The sequence below is a fragment of the Eucalyptus grandis genome, chromosome 7, assembly GCF_016545825.1.
Source record: "Eucalyptus grandis isolate ANBG69807.140 chromosome 7, ASM1654582v1, whole genome shotgun sequence".
NCBI classification, from domain to species: Eukaryota; Viridiplantae; Streptophyta; class Magnoliopsida; order Myrtales; family Myrtaceae; genus Eucalyptus; species Eucalyptus grandis.
The window spans coordinates 27,618,596-27,641,235 of record NC_052618.1 but is presented as its reverse complement, the minus strand read 5'-3'; the positions used below and the strand labels follow the sequence as shown (position 1 = coordinate 27,641,235).

Below are 22,640 nucleotides of genomic sequence, written 5' to 3'. Positions count from 1 at the left end.
AAATAAGAACCGTCTGATTGATAAGTTACAGATACGGGCATCCCCCACTTTCAATTTCGGTTACACTCGTCCGGGAGTGACGGTTCATAAGTCGTGTCTTGTCAATCAAAAAGGCAGGGTTAAAGAATGTTTCTTGCGACGAGAAACGCAGGAAACCATGGTAGCTAAAAGAAGAGGAGACTCACGATTGCAGTTGATTTGGAGTCGAGTGCCCCGATCGGCGGATCCATCCACCCGAAATTGTATTGAGCCCAATGGGCCACTGACGTCGATCCAGTATCCAATCCATAAAGAAAAAGTTAAAGGGCTCGAAAGGACTTGCTGAGACGGGCAGTTTTGGGTCCATCGGGTGGGTCAGCATCGGCCCAAGCCCAAGTTTGATTCCCGAATTCGCAGACCTTGGATACTATTTCTCTCTCTATTCTCTCTTTATTCAATCTTCTTCTGAAGCCACAAGACAGTCGACGATTGCCACCATCATCACCAGAGAAGAATGAGTTTTGGGATGACTAAGTCAAATGAATTAAATGCAATTTGATCTAATATAAGATATGGTGCACGCTTTTGCATGACTCTATAGTGTTCTCAGGAGGCGAACGTGGCCAATCAAATTTGGCTCTTTGAAGCATGAGGGGGTGATCAAACTTAGGTCATCTTGCGCACGCTCGACCTTTTGTTAATTTCAACTCAAGGAAATACTTTAAACAAGGGCCAAACTACTCATATACCTTTTTTTGTCCTATGGTGCCTTGGGCGAAACCGACTTCTCATCACGTCTTTGACGTCAATGTCAACTGATTCTATCACTCAACTCTTTGAAAGTCCAACCAGACCAGTCGATTCAATGAAAGCATTGGTACGATGACCATCGGAAATATATTTTATTGGAATTTCTCGAGTTTGGCCGATTCAAAATTATTTTATCTGGTCCAAAGATTCAATGACAAGACAACATTTTAGGTTCCGTTCTTTTTATAGAAAAATAACTTCCAAGAACACATTTTTCTAAAATTTTCGATATTCGATTTATGGAAAATAAACTAGTTACGGAATACATGTTCCGCCAATAGAAAAAAAAAACATTTTAAAAAATGAGTAAAATGTTTCTCCCTTTTCATAAAGCGGAAAATATTTTTCATCTTCTTTTTTGCACCTCTAGACCAAGCACTTTCTTTCACTTATAGACCAATTAATTTTTTTCACCAAACATATTTTCCTTTTTTTTTTTTTTTTTTTTTTTCTTCTTTTTTTTTTTTACTCGCTTTCTTTTCTTAAAAAAAATTAATTTTTCTATATTTTTCTTTTCCTTCTTCTTCAAGAACTTGTCGATCACGGGCCTATGGCAAGGCTCACACTTGCCGGCAAGTGGGCAAGCTCAAGTTTGGTGCCAAATTGACAAGCCACGGGCTCATCGAACTTGAGTGAGCTCAAGCTAGCCTGTGGATGGTTATTAGCCAATACCCAATACTGTGACTAGCAAACGAACAAAGAAGGGGAGGAAAAGAAAAGGAAAAGTAATTAAAAATATTTTTTAAATAAAATAAAATAATTATTAAAAGGAGTGCATGGAGATCAAATCAAAAAAAAAAAATTTATACCAAACGAAGAAAAATATTTTCTTATTTATTTTCAAGTTTCAATTGAATAATGAGATAATATTGTTATTTTTTTGAAAAATAGCTTCTTAGAAAACATTTTCCATGAAATTTGTAGCTTTAGAAGAGGTTTACAGAAATTTAAAAGGTAAAGACTCATTCAGTTGAGTCAAATTTTTTCTTATTTCAAGTTGCTTTTCTATTTTGAGTAGATTTTTTAGATTTTACTAGATATCCTAATTTAATGTTTTCCAGTTTAATTTTTCCTACTGTGATGTCTCCTAGTTTCGTCTATCCAAATTTTAGATTTCCTGGTTTAATCTTTCCTTAGTTAAGTTTTGGTCAAACTTTCCTAGTTTAGTTTACTAGTCTCAATCACAAGCACGCAGTTTTGAGTTGATAATACTCGAAAAAAAAAAAAAAAAAGTAAGCGATTCTTTTCGGTTTTTTTTTATTCAATTCACCTCGATGGTAAATTTTAAAAGTCCTTTGATTCTTTATCCAATCTATTGATATCAAATCTTATTATTTTTATCCTTAGCCGGCGAAATGCGGCGAAATGCTCTTGATGATGAACCTTTCTATCTCGCATTTCATTTTTCCGCAAAAAACATCAAACACTTTTGTTCCGTCAAACATGTTCGGTAATCTCAACCTAACCCCACGACGAATCACATTAAAATTTGGAACCTTAAACTGTCGTGCTAACTGAAGGAAGAAATCGACAAGGGAAGATGGAATTATAGCCGTTGAAAAGCATAGCGAAACCAACGGCTCAGATCTGCTGGAATATAAGAACGGGGGAGGAAGGCAGATTCTCAGATTCTCCTCCTCAGGTCAGCACTAGCGACGGCGTACACAGCAGATGCCTACGAATTCAGCGTAACAAAAGCGGAAAGAGCCTGCAGGAGCAGCTCGTGTACCTATATATATATACGCACACCTATACGCATTTTGGACTTTTATAGGCTTATATTTTCTTTCGGGGTAGTTGTCGAAAGGGGGTCTTGATTTCCTCGAGGCTCTCCGGCGGAGAAACTCAGAGACTGCAGGCCAGACGCCAAGAAAACGCCGGGTGAGTCTTACTTATTAATCCGTCTCCCTCTTTTGTCGGTCCGGTGTGTGTAGAGGGCCATTTAGATTTCTGGGTCGTGCGAAAGATCGAAGCTTTCGGCCTTTTCTCGCGGTTTCCGGTGGAATTTCGCGTTCTCCGCCCCTGTTTTTGAGGTTCACTTCGCCGGCCCTGAATTGCCCCGTGACCAAGATTCTGGGTTCGTGCCTTGCCGCCGCTCGGTTGGTTTTGCCAGGGTGCCATCTTAGTTAAGCTCTATTGGTCTTGGGTAATGAAATCTGGCGATCTTGATGTTTCTTTTTGTTGGGTGATGGCTGATGAGCGTGTCTGGTGCGGTCCGGATCGACGAGCTTTCGTTCTTGCAGATCTGGTTTCGCCTCTTTCGAACTCGCGTTTTACTGGCTTGAACTTGGAGTTTTCTTCATTTTATAGAATTGAAAGAATCTTGCTTTCACTGCCGTAAAGAATGAAAGGCTGTATAGGGTCCTGCTACATTGTTCTGTTTCGTGGGATTTTTGTTGTTGGTCTGGTCTTCTTGATAGGTGCATGTGAGGTTTGTAAATGACTGAACGCTCGTCGTGCCTTTCTTTAAATTTGGGTATTCATCTCGTCTGCCGAATTGGTTATGTTTAGTGGTATTGACTGAACGTCGATCCTCTTTGCTCTGACTGCGAACACATCCAGTCTGGTTTATATGGTTCTCTCTTTTCTTTGGGTGGAAAAGCAAGCTGTAAAGGATTGCTCCTGTTTCAGAGGTTCACCCGAAGAAAAGTGTAAAGGATTACGTGAGATAATATGGATGTATATCTTACATCCTTTGGATTTGTTGGAAATAATTTGTCCTTGGGATTTGCAGTGCTTTTGATATAGTTTGACTGCCTTTCTTTTTACCTAACTTTTGATGATAATTTTTCAAGCACTGTACAGTTTTTATCTTTCATAAGGTATATATCTCATATACGGACTTTAGAAGTCCCTGGCTGCAATTACGCTAGAAGGTTTCTACTCAACCTTATTTGTTCACCAATCTAAAGGAGATTTCACTTCAACTAAATCTAGTCGTTTTACATCTCTCTCTTCCTTGAGATTTGCTGGTTTTAAGAGAACACGAAATTTCATCAGTTATATCTTCCTTCATGTTGACTGAGAGCACACTTGTTGGATCATTGGATCTACCTTCCCTTTTTCGCATTTCTTTCGACAATTATATTGCATATATCATCTCTGAATGTCCTGAGAACTTTTTGCAATATGATTCCTGCTTGAGAGCTGTTATATTACCACAATATAATGTTGCCACTCCATGAATGATTAAACTAATTGAGATGTATGATAACCATTTACTCTATCTCGAGCGTTTACTAGTTACATAGTAATAGAGTGGTGGTGCTTCCGTGATACCTAATTGGTTATCCTTTTAGCTTTTGATGGACACAGCCTAGCCTAGATCACAAAACTGAGTATGACTCATGCTAATTTCTATCTTTCCAAAGTAGGCTGACTCATTTGCAGCCTCTGGGAGTAGATTACCTATGGTCACTTCTTTTGCCCTTGTATATTTACCTAAAGCTTAATAGCCTTCTTAGACTGATTGATTGCGCCTAGTAGTAGCACATCTTCAGCTATGCTTTGTTTTGTGTCAATGGAAAGTGCAATGACATGTAATCTTTGGCAGAGTGCAAGATGGCAGCATCATCAGCAGCCTCCATGTCAATTGGATCGACAATCTCTTTTGGCAGCAAAACTGGTCCCTTTCCTCAATCAAAACCATTTGGAGTGAAAATCAGCTCGCAGAATTCTTTCACCAGTTTTAGCGGCCTCAAGGCAGCAAAATCTGTGAGCTGCGAAGCAGACTCGTCCTTCTTGGGCAAGGAAACAACTTCAGCTCTAAGACAATCTTTTGCACTGAAAGCCCAGAAACAAAACCAGAATTTCCAATATCAACTCCAACCACAAGCATCTTACAAAGTGACGGTTCTTGGTGCAGCTGGTGGGATAGGTCAACCTCTGGCACTTCTAGTCAAGATGTCCCCCTTAGTTTCAGCCCTTCACCTTTACGATATAGCTAATGTAAAGGGAGTTGCAGCTGATCTTAGCCACTGTAATACTCCTTCTCAGGTTCTGGATTTCACCGGAGCCTCTGAACTGGCCGATTCCCTAAAAGGCGCTAATGTAGTGGTCATTCCAGCTGGTGTTCCGAGAAAACCGGGTATGACCCGTGATGACCTGTTCAACATAAATGCAAACATAGTGAAGACCCTTGTTGAGGCTGTAGCAGATAACTGCCCTGATGCCTTCATTCACATCATCAGCAACCCGGTTAACTCAACTGTGCCGATCGCAGCAGAAGTTCTCAAGCAGAAGGGTGTTTATAACCCGAAAAAGCTATTTGGTGTCACTACACTTGATGTCGTTCGAGCAAATACTTTTGTTGCTCAGAAGAAGAACGTGAAACTCATTGATGTGGATGTCCCGGTTGTGGGTGGACATGCCGGAATCACCATTTTGCCCTTGCTCTCGAAGACAAAGCCTTCGGTTAGCTTCACAGATGAAGAAGTGGAGCAGCTGACTGTTAGGATCCAGAATGCTGGGACTGAAGTAGTGGAGGCGAAAGCTGGTGCAGGGTCAGCCACACTTTCCATGGCATATGCTGCTGCTCGATTCGTGGAGTCTTCCCTGCGCGCTTTGGATGGAGATGGAGATGTCTACGAGTGTGCCTTCGTTCAGTCAGATCTCCCTGACCTTCCATTTTTCGCGTCCAGGGTTAAGCTCGGGAAGCAAGGGGTTGAAGCACTGATCTCCTCTGACCTCCAGGGGCTGACGGAGTATGAGCAGAAGGCCTTGGAAGCGCTGAAGCCTGAACTGAAGGCCAGCATTGAGAAGGGCATCTCATTTATCCACAAGCAACCAGTTGCTGCTTAAGATCGCAGATCTGAAGGGCTTAAATTTTCTCACTATACCAAATCGTTGGAGATAAAACTAAACTAATACAGCTGGTTGAGTTTTATGTCGATTCATCCGGAACTTTTGGGTTGTTGTTGGAGCGGTTTATTTTCGTTCATATTCTCGAGAATTTTCTGTTGTCATAGATGCCGTGTACTCTGTTTATACGAGTATGTAGGAGCTCGAAAGTTTCAAGAATAAGAAATCCTGGTAGCAGCCAGATTCCCTCAGGGGAGTTCCATTACAAAGTGTTGCAGATTCTCCCGTTTTATTGTTCTCAAAATTCTGTCATTAGCGACTCACATTGACCACCTTGACGTCTCTTTTGGGATCCATTAATGTGGGTTTTTTAAGGCCTAGAGATGGTTGCGGAGCATATCATATGTCCGGTACTGGTGATTGCTAGTCATGCATATGATTGTTTTATAACAGCAACCGCTGCATCATTGTTAGCAGGACTGAGGTGGACAGCCCAGTTTCTTTCACCCTGACATTTTTGTACAGCAAAATACCGGATCAAACAGGGTGTTTTTCTCAGATTTAGGATAATCATATAGTGCTACTACATGAAGGGGAGTCATCAAACAAGAGAGATCTCACGTCCTCCTCATATCCCATTCCCGTGCTCATGCCCTCATCTTCTGCAGTTGGGCTGCTTTTAGAAGAAGTGCTTCCTGAGTCCATCGGTCCAACCAGCTTCCTCTTCTTGTAGTTTGCTTTAAAACAAGCTTGTCTCAGCCTCTTTGTCTTATCCTCAAGCTGTACATCAGGGAACTCCTCCATTATCTTCTTCTCTAGCTCAAGCAAATTCACCACCTTCCTGAGCTGCTCTACGTTCTCCGGGTCTCCTCCCATTTCCTGCGCATCCAAAGCCATCCCACGAAATAAAACATCGGGAGACCTGAAAAGGCAGCTTTCTCGCGATGCGTTCTTAGGTTGAGTTCCCTTTGGTTAAAGTCAGCTTCGTCTTCTCACGTGTAAACAGGCAGGTTTCGTATTGCCCTTTGCGAATTCTTATCTGAATGCGAAGCGTATTTACATGACTCTTAATTCAATTGAGTACAATCAACTTGAAGCGGGACTAATTCGTGTCCACTGTTGAAACCGATATTTTCGCTAGAATTCCTCGAACAGATGCGACGTACTTGCCTCGATTTATGTATGTTACAGTCGAACACCACTGAATCTCTCTGAATGCAACAGGTCAAAAGAGAAGAAAAAATAGGAAGCGAATGAAAATTAAAACCTGGACATTCTTGATGAGAGTTTGGAGGCTCATCAACTTCCGGTGGGGCCACCGGCGGATGCCCAACTCTCGACACCGTTTCTTCAAGAGGGTCAACCCGATGTTGAGCTCCTTTGCCGCTCGAGTTATCGGCATGTAGAAGTACCGCGATATCTGCTCCCTCGACAGCATTCTGCTATTGCCGTCGCTATCGCTCTCCTCTTTCGCGCATCTCTTGTCACCACCACGCACTTCACTAAGATAATTATCTTGGCCACTGTTATGGAGTAACAGACCACGTTTCTTGGGCTCGTTCCGTGCACACATCTCCTCGAAGATCCCAGTCCCACTTGCTGAATAATTTTGAACATCAAGACCTTCTGCAACATCAGCACTTAAGCCACCACACAGAATCAAATAAAAAGAACGAGGATTAGATCAGAGTAATCAGTGTTTCAACGTCATCACTACCTTGAACAGCATCATGAGGGTTGTGCTCAAAATCAAGAATTTGTGGGCACAAAGGATCGAGCGGGAAGCTTGTGATCAGAGGAGGAGCTTCGCAAAGGCTCTCCTGATAATCAAATGGCAAAGAAAAGTTCCCATCCAACGCTGAACATCCGTTTCCACTGCAAAATATGGTATCGTGAAGCTAAAAGAACTAGAGAAACAATCGAATACCGTCAAAAAGAACCAAGGAAAAAAGAACGAACAAGAAAGCAAAACCAGGACGTAATATGGTACCTGAAATCGGGGGAGAGGAGGGTTGGGAAGAAGAAAGGGTCGTCTTCTTCTTTGGCCACTGCTTCATAATTGCACCAGGACTTGAGCGACCTTCTTGCCATGGCCAAACCATAAGAAAATCTCCGATGAATACACGCAGCTAATCTCTTCACGTAATGACCATATTAAATAGATCCGAATTGTGAGGAAGTGGGGGTGGGCAACTGCATAAATACATACGTTGAAGGAGTAGACGACGAGACGCACACATGCATTCGTGTCGTTGTGTCGTGAATGAACCTTCATTAAAATCTTCTTGGCGATCGCGCGCGCCGTCGGGCAATGCGCGAATCGATACCTTCATTCATTACGCATCATCGCAAATGTCTCCGGGAGTTACAAGATTACGATGATGATCAACTTTAGAGTGAGAGAGAGAGAGAGAGAGAGAGAGAGAGAGAGAGAGATTACGAGGAATCTTTAATAATAATGACGACGGCCAAACACGACGGCGAGAGAGTCTTGTACATCGGATCTCCAGTGCAAAGAATCACTTTGGTGTTTCTAAGATTGCTGTTTTGATAGATTGCTTGGGTTGCTCATGTGATGGTATCATGCAGGTAGATTATGATGGTTCTTGGTTACGTGAGATAGGGTTCGCCCCTAACGTATCCACATGCATGTGTGCCACGTTCCGTCATCACTTAGTAATCAAACCTTCTGTTTTTCTCTTGGAAATACAATACTAAATCACGCATCATGTCATTTTGGACTCCATGTAAAATAGGCTAATCGTGATAAAATTGTCCATTCAATTTTAAACCTATTGTATGGATATCAATTCAGTTCTAAATTTTTCAATTTTGCTACCATTTCGAGAAATTCCAATATAATCCTTTTTAATTGAGATACATCAGTAATTTTCAGTGAAAATTGACCGGAATGACCGTATTAATATTTCATATAAAGGTTTAGAACTAATTTAACAAAATTTTGGAAAGTTAAGAGTCAAAATGACATTCGTACAAGAATTGTAGGATTGATTGGAGAATTTTCACAGCTAATCATAACTCCAAAAGATATGGGGTGATTTGCGCTTTCGAAGGTAATGGAGGTAGTCGTTTTTCTAAACCAATACCACGAAAACCATGGAAACATTTGGAGGTGGGGACATAGTTTATATAGTGGGTTATCTTGAGAAATTAAAGTTCCATGACTTGAAAAACCTATATGATCCAACATCATTTTGACTTCACCTATTAATATCGTCTTCGCTATGCCACGTGACTCACCCGCTAGATTGATCTGAAACCAAAATTTTCTAGCAATCACTGTAGGACATATCGCGGATTGACATAATGGGCACAAAATCAACGACAATCCCTTGGCCAGTGTCCACCTTCGCGCATCATTGTTACTAAAGATATTGTCAAATAGCGTCTCGTGACATTGTCGCAAGTAATCAAATGACAAAATACCACTAAGTTTAAGTTTAGAACCCTAACCTTTTCTAAGGAAACATGCAATTAATATTTCGAGAAGTATGCTTGAATCTTGACGATGTTGGTTAATATGACCCAATTACAAGCGAGATCACTTGACAAATACATAATGCCAAATTCATAGTATTTTGAGATTTCTCTCTTTTTCCTTGCTTGCGTGAAGAACCACGTTGTTTTCTGCGCCACCATGAATATTCGCACGTCTTTGGCTTTGAGTCTTCCATTGGAAAACAGCAATCATGATTAAGGAACTCGCCGTTTTGAGGTTCTCGTTCCCCAAAAAGATAATCATTAATTAAGATCTTAATTAGCGAGGTGACGCTACCCAACTTAATGATTACCGCAAGGGTTTCTATCGAGAAGATAAAACTCAAAAAAATAAAATAAAGAGCCAACAAAAATATTCAATGAAAATTATTCTAAGTGTGATCGGTTACGGCCATTTACATATGGTTGCAAATGCTAATTATTGATTAAGTTTATTTGGCTACAATTTTTTTCTTTAATGGATGATTTATGTTCCCTTTATTATCTCCACAACGGACGGCCCCCAGGGATTAATTGCACGATGGACTGTAAATCAAACGAAACAAAACATGCCATCGCTTTCGAGAATTCCACTAGTACTATGTAGTTCCAAATTAATATTGATTGTTATCGTCGGTCTCTAACCAAAACCTCTCCTAAACTACATACGCATGACTATTGAGAAGAAGTCGAATCAAAATACAAAGAGAGTCAATGTGGGTAAAAATAAAACGTGTTTGATCAATAGGACGATTACGAGAATTGATCTTGCTCTGGACTTTGTCGAGTGAGTGAAAAACTTGACGAAATATGACTTATAAGTTCTTATATTCCAATTAGACCTTAACCACAATCCACAAATGCTTAGCAATAATAGACACTGTCATTTACACGACAGGCAAAAATATATGAATCGCAAAAGTTGTATTTGGTCGCCCAAATTTCTAACTAGAATAGAATTGGATAAGATAGGATATGAAATCTAGAGATTTTATTATATCCTATCCACTATTTGATAATTGCAATATGATATATTTACATTATATCATGTACATTATTTAGTATAAATGGCATATTAGTATCAAATGAATAAATTGTTTTATAAATGAAGATTATAAAAATCTCTTGCGACACTTTTGCCTACTTTATTTATATTTGATTTTTTCCTCTCTTTTTAATTAATTTCTTTGTTATGTCTTTCTTCCCTTTTATCATTCTCTAATAAAATTTTATTAAAAAATAAACTATACTAATATACCTAAAATAAGTAATAAATAGAAATATATATTTATATATTTATATTGAATTTATATTCTAAAATAGAATCAAATTCGAATGTATAAGTAAAAATAAGATTAAAATAAAATAACCAAATTGTTATTTTTTGTTGTTTTGAATTTCCCATATTATAATTCAAATGTTATTTATATATTGAGATATAATTTTAAATTTCTTACTTTTTTTGGTTGAATAATCTTAATTTTGTTAATTTTGTTAATTTAAGAAATTTGTTATTCAAGAAAAATAACTTTCATAATATAGATGTTAGAAATCATATCTACATTATCTCACATTTCTCATGGAATAATTTTATTCAATTTATATCCTTATTATATCCGACTTTATTTTGTATTAAGCAAGTACCAAACGCAGGATAAGATAAATTTTATTATATCCCGAATTTTATCCTAACTGCCAAACGCAGCCAAAGAGAAACTATGAACACGATAGGATAGGACACGACATACTTAGCTCCTTTCTTCTCATGTTTTCGAGTTGAAATGAAAAGAAAGGGAGTTCGGCATGGTCCAAGCAAGCCCAATCCTTCTTTGAAGCCACTCTCTTTTTGTGCTAGACAATGCCTAAGTTACAAGACAAGAACCCTAGCCCCGCTCAAGCCCAATGGGCCATTTCAGCACCACTAACCGCAATTGTCCTTTCGTTTATTATTTATTATTTTTATTTTTTTTTGGGGATGATACAAGTTCCTTTGCCCATAAGGAAATTAAAGAATTTCCTTGTTTTGATTTTTTTTTTTTTTTGCACTTTGTTTTGGAAAAGAAACAAAAGTGAAAGGAAAGAGAATGTGATGATGCCTATGGGATTGCATGGACATGCATCGCACTGAGTGATAACTTCATAAAGTCATTTGAGTGATGTGGAAGGATGATATCTTTGGAAAGCAACGAGTCATTCAACTCCTTTCGCTTTAAATCCGTTATGCTAAAAGCTCGACGGCTCCACTCCGAGAATCTGGTCTTCGGCTTGGACCCTTGACCGGTCTCTCCCATCTTGCCCCTACTCAAATGTGGATTTTCATTGGCTAATCTTACCACAAAATAACCAAAAGCGAAACACATCGAAAAATGGAGAGAGAACTAGGAAGAGATGGACCGGATCAAATGCGACACGTGAAAGTACCTCGAAACATGTAGCTTTTATGAGGCTCGGTTCGAATTTTCATCTTTGACAAGATGTAATCAACTTGATCTATCGTGATTAGACGATGGTATTTAGTTTTGCATAGGCTGTAAGGGCGAGGGAGGGCAAACCAAAGATACTGTGGAGGGCAAAGAAAGGAAGAAAGGCATAAAGAGGGGGAACCATAATATTATCAAGCACAAGAAACCAAAAATCCTGGTTTTTGGGGGTTGCATTGCATGGATTGGAGAGCTTGAAAATTCCAAAAGTCATTTCATGCATGCAGCGTAAAGCCAAAGTGTGCGTATGTATATGTTCTTTTTAGGGCTTTTCTTTTTATTCAATTTTTTGAAGGGGGTATCGTTTCCCAATAACCCTAGCTTCTCAAATATACGTCTCTTCTTTTCATGGGGGCCGCTTTCTTGCTCCTGTTGCAATCCAATAATCCATCTTTTGGCAGAGGCTTCTGCCACTTTTGCTTCTTCGATTTTGCCTTGGCAATTTCATTTATCATATGCTAAATGGAAAATATATTTAGATCATCGGTTCTGGCGTGTTCTGCAGACAGATTTAATTTAGCGATTGATCCGCAAACGAGATGCATGGGAACATCTGCATGGGACAGTTTCTTTTTCTTTAGGGCTAGGATCGCATCGTATGCTTGCTTACTGCACCCCTAGCCATTGGATTGGATGCAATAGGCCAGCGCTTCCTTTCCCAACGCAGGCAGGACGACACGTCAGCATGGCCCGTGATGTGGCACTTCGGGCATGGATTCAAAAAGGCTGCGTCGTGGTTGGTCTTGGTCCGGTAAAAAAGAGCAAAGCGAGAGGAATGATGGGTGATAGATAGAGATGTTTGTTTTTTCCCCGCTTTTCTTTAACGAGATGGAGAGAAAAAGATGCTTGGCTTCCCGAGGATTATATGCCAATAAGTGGAGTGAGAGAGCGACTAACCATCAACTTTCAATTCAAACTTGTCAGAGAGAGAGAGAAAGAGAGAGTCTTCATTATTCTAAAGAGCTGCCTTATATTTGCTTCGATTCCGTTGCAGGAAGCTTATGATTGAGAGACAGAGGTGGTGGAATCTTGAAAACGTCTCTGGATTTGCTCTAGGACCCACCCTTCGTCATCACGCAAACGCCATAAACAAAGGCCAGCCCCAAGAAGCTCATCTCTACAGGAATTGTGCCACTGGAGAACTCCTCCATCTTCGCCCATACCGTTTCATGAAAGTTTTCTCAAGTCAATTCATGGGTTCTTGTTCTTGTTCTTGTTCCAATCATGGGGTCTTGATTCTTCTGTTCATCGCGCTACAAGCTCTGGTGTTTGTTCCTCACGTTTCTGCTCTCACAACCAGAGAAATGGCCCTGAGATGGCACACCGAAAACAAGCTCCTTCTTGTAAAGAACATGCCACGCAGATTGTTACTCTCTGAAGAAGCTGTTGTGGATGATCTTCTCGAGAGACAGATCCTGGCTCCGACTCCCGCGGTGGCGCCTTTCGACCCAAACCAGTCCCAGAAGAGAAGAGTTCCTAGAGGATCAGACCCCATTCACAATAGGTGCTGAAAGCGAAGCGCAGATTTTACTACATTCGAGCAAACAGTGAGAAACAGGGACAGTGAAACTTGCATGGGGCTTTGTTCTTTGTTCTTTCGCTAGAGGCATGAGATTGATTGAAGATGATGATGCTCTGTTTCTTCACGGAAAAGCCAACCGAATCAAGCCGAGGAGAAGCGTTGCGTATATTTCTCTGTCTGTCTTGAACCTTTTCTTTTTTTATGTTCTTTTTCTCCCCCTGAGATATTGTAACTGAAGCTTTTGGTTATGCAAGAGTTGCTCAGCCACCACCATCCTTCATGAAACTGCATATATCTGATCAGAGGGTGTCAAACCAGTCTATTCTGGCTTTCACCTGAATGATTTGGGAGGATGAGGTTGCTTGGTGGCTCTTTCACATCCCAAGTGTATCCTCTGGTTTTTCTTTTTTCTTGTTTTTTTTCTCTTTTCCTTCTTTCTATACAGATCACATGTATCCCTCTTGACAGAATTACCCGAAAACAAGAGTTTTTACGTTCAAACTACGACTGCAATTCCTTTTCTTAAAGTGATATTTGGATTCACGCACGAGATGATAATTGTCTCTCCCGATATCACTCTTTCGATACGAAATGTTGTGATTCAAACATGAGATTCACTGTTTTTAAATCAAGCGGCCACTTTTATTAAGCCAATTTCTTGAGGACAGAGAGTAGCAATTCTTTCATGTGAACAGGACATGTATTTGTACATTTAAAGCATTTTAAGGTTTGTAATAGGAGTTAGGTACAAATTTACCTGATGCAATTGAGATTCATTTATTTTGTGTTTGAACATACCAATATCCTAATCTGAGTTTTGTGTAATTACCTTATGTTGTCAATAAGATTGACAACATGGCTAGCCACGCAATAACTAACACATGATCCTAATTAAACTGCCAATGGCACGAGTGTTTTTCCTGCGGATCATGGTAACTCTGTGCATGATCAAGAAACTAGTGTTCTACCCTTTTTTAAGGGGGGAGGGAGGGGGGGCGTAAAATCTATAACTCCTACCCTTCATGGTTGCTTTCTTAAGGATTACACCGCATGCATATTCTTTTACATATTCTCTCCTTCTGTTCTTTGCTGAATGGACTTCCCTCTTTAGCCCGAAACACGATGCCAAACTGCAAGTGAATAAGCCCAGTGGGCCGATTCTGGGCCTCTTCTCGGGCTGGTGGATATTCTCGGTCTGGAGCCCAAATAAAGTAAATTCTTGCCACCCCCTTAATACGCCCAGTAGTCAAATTTTGGTATGCATGGAAAAATCGGGACTTATACACATACGTGCGTACGGTATGCATACGATACGATAAGATACGAGCATGAACTTGAGCGATTAACCCAGTATTTTCACGGAGTATGTCTCATCACTTTATACGTATGTGAAGTGCTGTACCCAGACCGGCCTCATCGATTCCATGTGTCAGATCAGATTTTTGCTAAACAGGGTAGCCTCTCCTGTGCTGCACATGCTCGTGTCGTTTTTTATGGAAACAGTTGCCTCCTTTTGCATATGCACCCATGACAGAACCAATTCCCATTTTCATGAAACCCCAGAAGATATTTTAAGGGCGCCATGTGCATTAACTGCCCATCATCCCCCCCATCACAGCAGGTCAAACTTTTGCCAGAAATTTCGCTTTCGCATCAGAAGCAAACTGAAAGGTCATTCCATTTCCATATTTCAACGACAAAAGCAGAGGGAAGGACCCTTTGACCGCTACATTAAATGGGTCAACATTGCATAGATTAAGGAAAACACGGACAGCTCTCACTTGGGGGAGGGGGTGAAGGTTTCACATAGCCATTCCCTCCAAACCCCAATGGAGCCAAAGCCATGGATTAAGGAAAACACAAAAAACACTTGCTCAGCCTGAAGAACAAACAGAATGGTCATTAAAGTCGTGACCTTTTTGGACGAATCTATTAGTAGATGGCGAAAACTAGTAGTGGATGGTATCGGGACGAATTGGGTTTGAGCGGGAGCGCTTCAAGGGCACTTGGGAGTGCCCTGCTGAGTCTTCCAGTTGTTGTAGCAAGGGCACACTTGCTTGTTGCCGTAGTAGCCTGGTGGGACGCAAAGGCACTTGGCGCAGCACTTGTTGCAGAAGAACAGGCATGGCTTCCTGTACTGCGTCTGGCTGCATCGCCTCTGGCATTGGCCCGCGCACTCTGTCAATTTCATCAAATGCCTTCGGTTAGTCCCCTTCAATCTCGTGAGCCACCCAGAAAGAGAGGGGAGATGCGATGCTTCAAAGGGTGCTTGCTTTTTAATATTTTGTACAAATGTGTGGATCTAGAGACAAAAGGTCATCGGAAAGTTGCTAGATACTCATGTCGCCTCCATGTTTGATAAAATGCCTCAACGGCTTCTTCTTTTAGCATGTCTATGCGTTTGATGAAATGACGGAAAGCCGAAATTTTTGACCTTTTCCCACCTATGAAGTTTCTTTTCACAATTCGACCAAAGAAAAATTTTCTTTTCACAACCTTCCTAAACCCGGTGAGAAACAAATGTACACGGTTTGAGCTTGAGATCATGCGGAGGTGCAGATCAAATAGGCTTGAAAAGATTGAATCTTGCTGCTTAGAATTTCTAGTTCAAGAGTTCAGATCCGCCCCTCAGAGGCTCGAAAGTGTTTTTAAAAGAAAAGGAAAGATATTAAAAGGTGACTTATCCTTGCAGTAACTTACGATAGCTCTTAAGACTTCCACCTCCGTATGCCTGCAAAATGATAAAAATTCAAAAACCCTTGTCACGATAAGGTACATTGTAGAATTTCCTAAGGGGAAAAAAGAGACACAAACGGAGGCCATCTACAGAGCAAAAATAGCGTAGCAACTTACATTGTCAAGTTGGTACTGGGCTTCCTTTGCCATGACCTGCAAGAGACGGAGATAATAAACACAGAGCTCGTCAAACATTGCTTGAAGGGCTAACGGCCGATTTGCAGAAGTGGGTCTGTGCAGACACTAACCTGGGTCGCAACCATGGAAATCCCGAGCAGAGCCAGGAGCAGAACGCAAGCAAGCTTAGCCATGGCCATTTTCCTAACGGGTAAGACAAGCCCCCCTTTCGCACAGAGAGAGATTAAAGAGAGGCTTGCTGGAGAAATGGCCTATAGGTAGAGAGGCTAAGCGAGGGTGGCTTTGGATGCTGCGAGAGCTCTGAGGGAGGGTGGGCTATAAATAGATGAGCCGACCCTCGAGTTGGAACTCGGTGCCGGCCTAATAAAAACCGCAATTTACTTTTTTAACTGTTTCCTCTGCTAGACTTTTAATGGAACAGCTCGTACGATCCGCTATTTAAGAGAAGAAGTGGAGGAAAAATAAATAAATCCCATCTTGGAGTATATTCCCACGTTACCCACCAGGCTTAAAATGATTGAGATCTATCCACATTTCCCCACAAATCAGGCTGCCTCATGTGCCCGGTTAACACGCCAGTTCTCGCTCTCGATCTCAATGCTGTACCGAATGGGGTACGGCCTCTCGCCGCTCGGCCTCAGATCTATCCACGGCATATTCACATGCGCATTGTGGTGTGCCGACTGAGATCTCCCATGTGCCGGAGATATTTAGATATCTTATAGACTTCACGAGATGGATTTCTTAAGGAAATCAAATTGGAGATTCGTAGCCAAAAAAGATGTTAAAAAAACAGAGGAAACATCCTAAGACAGCAACGCAGACATTTACAATGGTTAGTTTTGTTGGTTGCGCCTCTGTAATATTTATTACCCTGCTCAATCCTTTGCCTGTCCTGCTTCATTGGTTCGGTTGTTCAGACCCCAAAAATTCTCTCCGCAAGTTCCTAGATCAAGGCGAGCACATTTTGTTAAGAGGGCATTCGCTGTCTCAATCGCACATCTCGACTGACCCTCCACCGCCCCCTCTGTTCTGTTCTTACTGCTCTGACAAGCTACACGAGCATTATGCAGCAGGGAAGAGAAGCGGCCCGCGCTGCGAATCCAGAAAGGAGTAATTTTTCCTAGACAAATTCACCGGACAAGATCATGGGAAGCGAATAATGGAGAAGACGGCGACGTGGGGAGTTGGATAAAGACACGGTCCTACGGTAATGAACGGGGACTGCGACCGTCGATCACGTGGGTCCGGGGCAATCAAACGACTGTCATCCATCCACGAGAGATCCACCGAACTCGGGTCGGAGGCGTGAAGCGTGTTTCGGAAGGGGATCGCGTGCGCGTACGTCCCCAAAGGACAGTTAGTCGGTCCCCCTTCTGGTTTTTTCGGGGGGATAGAAGGAAAAAGGAGGAGACACGCACGGTTCCCATTTCCCCTCGTGGAAACGATCTGCTGCTGCTGTCGAGCGCCCGAAGGACCGTGGACCCGCGATCAGGACCCCACGACCGGGGGGGGGGGAGGGGGCCGATGGCGACGTGGCGAGGCGTGGGAGCGGGTGCAGGGAAGGAGGGGAGACAGGGGATCGGGGCCGGCAGGCAGGGAAGTGGGGTGATTTATTTAAGGAATGCGAGGCGGTGGTGGACGAGTGGGGGGAGTTAGAAGGAGGTGAGAGAAGCAACAATAATTGAGTTTAGAGAGAGAGAGAGGGGCCATGTGAAGGGGGAGGAGGCGGATCTGCACGCTGCACATGATCTCTTTCCATGAAAAGCTGCGTCCAATCCCAGGCAGCAACGCGCATCCCCCGCTCTCTCTCTCTCTCCTCTCTCCTCTCTCTATGCACTTTCTCTCTCTGTATTTTGTGTTAAGGAAAAGAGAAGAGAGAATGAAGGGAAATTTTAATATTAGAGATGCTGTTGGTTGGTTAATGAAATCGATATGGTATATGGCGTGTCGTTATTGTGAATTGAACATGGCTCCCCCTGTTTAGAGAGTGCGTCACGTCAACTGGATATGTCGACTTTGGCATTAGTGGAAATATCACCTGTTTAAAAATCCATGGTGTTGACTATACATGATAGGGGTGAATGTACTGTGTGTATTTAACGTTGTATCTTCTTGATTTGGTCGTTGCGTCCAAGGCAAAGTTTGGAAGGGGTTAGGCCCAGCACGGGTCCGACTAAGGTCTTGCTCTTTTCCCTTCCCTCCAAACACGTTTCTTTAGTAGGGTCTCTCTTTTGTCTCTCTTATCTTTCGAGGTGTGCACATGGGCCGGACTTGGGGGTGAAGCATTGGGTCCGACTCCAATCAAAATCGATCGGGTCCGGCCTGGGGCTGGGCCAGTCCATACCGGCACGAAGTTTTTTTTTTTTTTTTTTTGGCGGGCGCCAAAATTGGAATTGGAATACATGACTGCTCCGGAATGGGCCACGTGTCGCGCTCTCGTACGTCATCCACGAGAGCGTATTGATAGCTTTTGATGGCTTCAGATGTGGAAATGTCACTGAGGGGTGAGATCCGTCGCGACAAGGCAGCCTCATTTGAGCTCGCCGGCCACTATGTTCAACTACATCCTCCACAATGGAAGCCGCAAAGCAACCGTGCATGGAGTTGAAAAAAAAAAACAGCTTTAGAAGCAATCGCTCTCCCCAAATCTTCACGTCAAATGTTTTTTTTTTCTTCCTTTTATGTTCATTCGACTTTCTAATGCGAACACAAATCTTAGCCAAACAGAATCTCCTTGATGATGTCGTCAGCCTTAGCAAAATAAACCCTAGTTTAATGCCGTTAGCAACCGTCGTGCTCCTAGCAAAAGTAAGTCGAACCTAGAGACTCTTGGAGAAGCTTAGGGCTTGATTAGTAAAAGTTGTTTTTGTTCCCCGAAACAAAAAATTTTGTTCTTTTGTTCCAAAGAACGGAAATAGAATAGAAATATGTTTGATAAAAATTTTGTTCCTGAGAATAGATTTGAAACAGAAATAAAAAGTTGAAAAAAGTAGTTTCTTATTACCGAAGACAATTTTTTTTTCTTTTTTTCTCATCTCTTCTTCTCTTTTCTGTTCTTCTCTTTTATTTCCTTCTTATTCATTTTGGCTGATTGTCGGCCTCGGCCATGACCGATGACTGGCCAACAAGGGCCGACGAGCTTGCCGGAGCCTCGCCAGGCCAAGGCAAGGCCAACCTCACATCGCCTAGGCGAGGTCGAGCCTTGCCAGTGGCTTGGCGAGGCTCCAGCGAGTTCGCCGGCCCTCTCCTTGGCCTGGTGAGGCTTTGACAAGCTCGCCAGACCTTGCCCAATCGGTCATTGGCCGTCGTCGTGGCTAGCGACCAACCACAAAGGAGGAAGAAGGAAAAAAAGAAAGAAGAAAAATATAATAAAAATATTAAAAATTAAAATAAATTACAAAATTATACAATTTTACCAAACGCATTTCTATTTTGGGAATATAAATTTTTTACAATTACTAAACGCGTTCTTATACTCAAAAATTGTTCCCGGGAGCAGAAACAAAAAAAAAACTATTTATGATAAAAAATTATTCCCTGGAACAGAATATTTACCAAACACGTCCTTAGTATGTATACAAAAGCCCAACGTTGAGAATATCATGAGGGAAATTTGTCCAAAAATTCTCAAATCTATTATATTTTTGCCAATTCAATATTAAATCTTTCAATTTTGCCAATCAAATCCTAAATCTTTTCACTTTTAGTCAATTAAGTCTATCCGACAAATTTTGGACAAAATGCATTGATGTTGATGCTCACGGTGGCACGTGGGATGGCGGGCGTTGACATAGACAATTGTTAATAATATTTTAATTTTCTTTCTTTCTTCTTCCATTTGTTGGAGGTCAATCACTAACCATGGCCAAGCTAGCTAGCCTAGGCTAGGTGGCAAGCCTCAACAAGGCTTGACCTCATCCAAGCAAGGCCCGATAAGGGCTAGCCTCACCAAATCTACGCAAGGCCAAGCGACAAGCTCAACAAGGCTTGACGTTGCCCAAGCAAGATCCGATAAGGGCCAGCCTCGTTAGATCTGGCTTGGGCGAGCGCTCCCCTCATCAGATTTGGCGTGGCCCACCCTCGCCCAGATCGAGGCTCACCTTGCTAGGTCTTGCCTATGGCAAGTGAGGCCAACCCCCTCCCCCCCCCCACCCCCACCCCCGCATGACCACTAGCCAAAAAGAAGAAATGAATAAAAGAAAAAAAAATCGAAAAGAAAAATCAAAAAAGATATTAAAAATTATCAATGTCGGCACTAACAATGCCGTGAAATGAAGCGGATACCTGCTAAAAGCAAGGAAAGAACCTAATCTTGTAGATAGAGCCTTAGTCAAACCCACCCCATAGGCTTTTTTCTTGTTCTACCGAAATGGTCAGTGTCCACATTAGTAAATTTCAACTAAAGTTGGTCAAATGGACTTAGTCGGTAAAATGGAAATATTTATGATTAAAATAATAAAAATGTAATAGATTTAGCCCTTTTTAGACAAATTCTCCTTGCAACATTTTCTAGACAAAACACGGAGGAAGGTCACCAGATGAATGATCACATTGAAGCTTCGAATCAAAGTACAAAGCTTAGGTGGAATCTCGTTGATTGCAAGCTCAAGAAAAGAAATGGAACTCGAGGGCTGGCTTTGGCCCATGAAGCGTGGAACGACAAGGTGCCGTGGGATGCCGTAAATACAATCCAATCCAACTCGTGGAATTCAAGGACTTTAGGGTCCTGAAGGGCATGATTGTAAGATTCGGTGAGGTGTCAAATTGAAAGGACACGATTTAGTCCCGTAATGTTCCTCTTTGTGTTTACAACATGCATCCTTTCATCGCCTCTTGTCTCTTTCTTTGCCTGCCCCCCTCCCCACAATAGCCATTCGCCACCGCACTTCGACGATATGAGTTTTATACCTCCCCCTTTTTCGATCGCTCGGTATGCTTTCCGTATACTCAATCTCATGCCGTGAATCGATGATGGCACTGAGTGGGATTCTAGTCCCCCCCACTAGTGCACATTCTCTTGTGGATTCGATCGTCGATAGGGTGTAAAAGAACAGGTTCGAGTTCGAACTATTGAAAGCCTCATCTCTAGCGATCCCAGAGATTTATTGCAGAAGTTGAATGATTGGGAGAGTTGATGACAGCTTAATGTGAATGATTGGTGTGTACAATATGGACATCAAATCTTGCCTTTTGGTTTTGGCATTTCGCGCTGTTTTTTTCCTTCTTTTTCCTACCATCCACGATCCAGGTGTCATCGAATGAACATCACTAGCTCGAATGATCTAGACGAGAAGTCCTCCTAGATGCGTACACGTACATGTTGAGAGATTGGGCAAGAACATGTAAGTCGCGCTGTCAAAACCATTTTTCATTCTGTTCCTACAAAGAAAACGAGTAATGAGAATTAGGACGCCATCCGTGTTTATGTTAGTTTGACACAGTTCACGAGCCTAATAAGATGCAGAATTGACGTGCTTCTGACTATCCATATCTGAAGCTGTTTCACTTAAGTGGCAGAAATAGCTTTACTTGAATCATAAGATTGTACTAGTAGATTGAAACTGATGAGGCACCCTGCAACTTTAGTTTCCCAATTCATCTGGTAGATGGGGTTACTAAACCTAGAGATGATCTTTTTATGACACAAAAAGAATTGTTGCTAAATACTTCCGTGTCAAATGAGTATGTGAATAGATGGAGATCAATCACAGCATATAATCGTGCACTTACTCAAGCATGCAGACTTGCTTCCCATGCAGTTACTCGTGGGTTATATCAACTCAAGTAAATCCCCAGAACTGCATATACTTTGTAGATCTCTTACCACACATCAAATGAAAAGTGGTACGAAAGAGAAGCGGCTAGTATTAGGGATTAAGTGTTAGGGATCGACAATGAATCTTTAATTGAGAAGTTCAGCCACATACAATGCTTAGTGTCCCATAATCAAAAGGATCCAGCAGAAAAAAGGACTGATCTCAACAAAAACTTATGAACTCCAACTGATTATCAAAGCAAATCCCTGCGAAGATGGCTTCTATTTGCTATATATGATGATGTTCAAATGGACTGACCAAGTGAGAAGAGGGCCGATATCTACAACAATTGGAATCTGCAATATGTTTCTTCTTGGCTACAATTTTTCAACCAAAGGTAATTCAATGAAAGGGGGTTTCAAAAAATATTAGATGACATGATTGGATGTGGGCCACTGATGAAAATATGACAACGCAAGAATATCATATGATTGTAAACCAAGATAATCTATCTTTTTCATTGAGATAACATCCAACTCTGTTTGCTTGTCTAAAAGGCTTGTCTGATAGTGAAGCAAATGCATCTTTTCGTGGATGTCCTTGGGGGAAGCTGGGATGGGAAAAAACAGAAGTTAAATTAGCAATGGCGAGTCCTGAACTATGTACGAGAGAAGGTGCTTGAAATATGTTCAAGGAGAAACAAACACATTTGTGACAGCAAAAGACCTTGATTGCACTATGCTTGCTGGAGATTTTATGACGGTTCTAATACACTTATACAACAATCAATTCATTAAACGTAGCTATTGTATCAGTTAGCTAATGCCCTAATACAGGTAATATTCCTACACACTATATATTAAGAAGTGCCACTATTGATTCATCCGTCAAACAATAGTCACAAAATCTGCAAAGGAA

The 22,640-nt window shown here is 41.6% G+C and overlaps 3 protein-coding genes across 3 annotated transcripts; 1 reads left to right on the top strand and 2 right to left on the bottom strand.

Annotated features, from left to right (window-relative positions):
- The first annotated feature begins 2,446 nt into the window (after positions 1-2,446).
- Positions 2,447-5,858, top strand: LOC104425977 (malate dehydrogenase, chloroplastic). Its single transcript, XM_010038868.3, has 2 exons — positions 2,447-2,670; positions 4,343-5,858. Exon 2 carries the CDS (start codon positions 4,351-4,353, stop codon positions 5,587-5,589), a length of 1,239 nt encoding a protein of 412 aa, XP_010037170.2. The 5' UTR covers positions 2,447-2,670; positions 4,343-4,350; the 3' UTR covers positions 5,590-5,858.
- A 158-nt stretch (positions 5,859-6,016) lies between these two features.
- Positions 6,017-7,680, bottom strand: LOC104427712 (protein RKD4-like). The gene is made up of 5 exons (XM_018864935.1): positions 7,580-7,680; positions 7,307-7,464; positions 6,857-7,215; positions 6,211-6,468; positions 6,017-6,097 (listed from the first exon to the last, which is right to left on the bottom strand). The coding sequence occupies exons 1-5, from the start codon at positions 7,678-7,680 to the stop codon at positions 6,017-6,019; spliced, it is 957 nt and encodes a 318-aa protein (XP_018720480.1).
- A 7,062-nt stretch (positions 7,681-14,742) lies between these two features.
- LOC104425976 (gibberellin-regulated protein 6) lies at positions 14,743-16,283 on the bottom strand. Its single transcript, XM_010038867.3, has 4 exons — positions 16,074-16,283; positions 15,943-15,978; positions 15,790-15,820; positions 14,743-15,267 (listed from the first exon to the last, which is right to left on the bottom strand). Exons 1-4 carry the CDS (start codon positions 16,140-16,142, stop codon positions 15,086-15,088), a joined length of 318 nt encoding a protein of 105 aa, XP_010037169.1. The 5' UTR covers positions 16,143-16,283; the 3' UTR covers positions 14,743-15,085.
- Between the last annotated feature and the right edge of the window lie 6,357 nt (positions 16,284-22,640).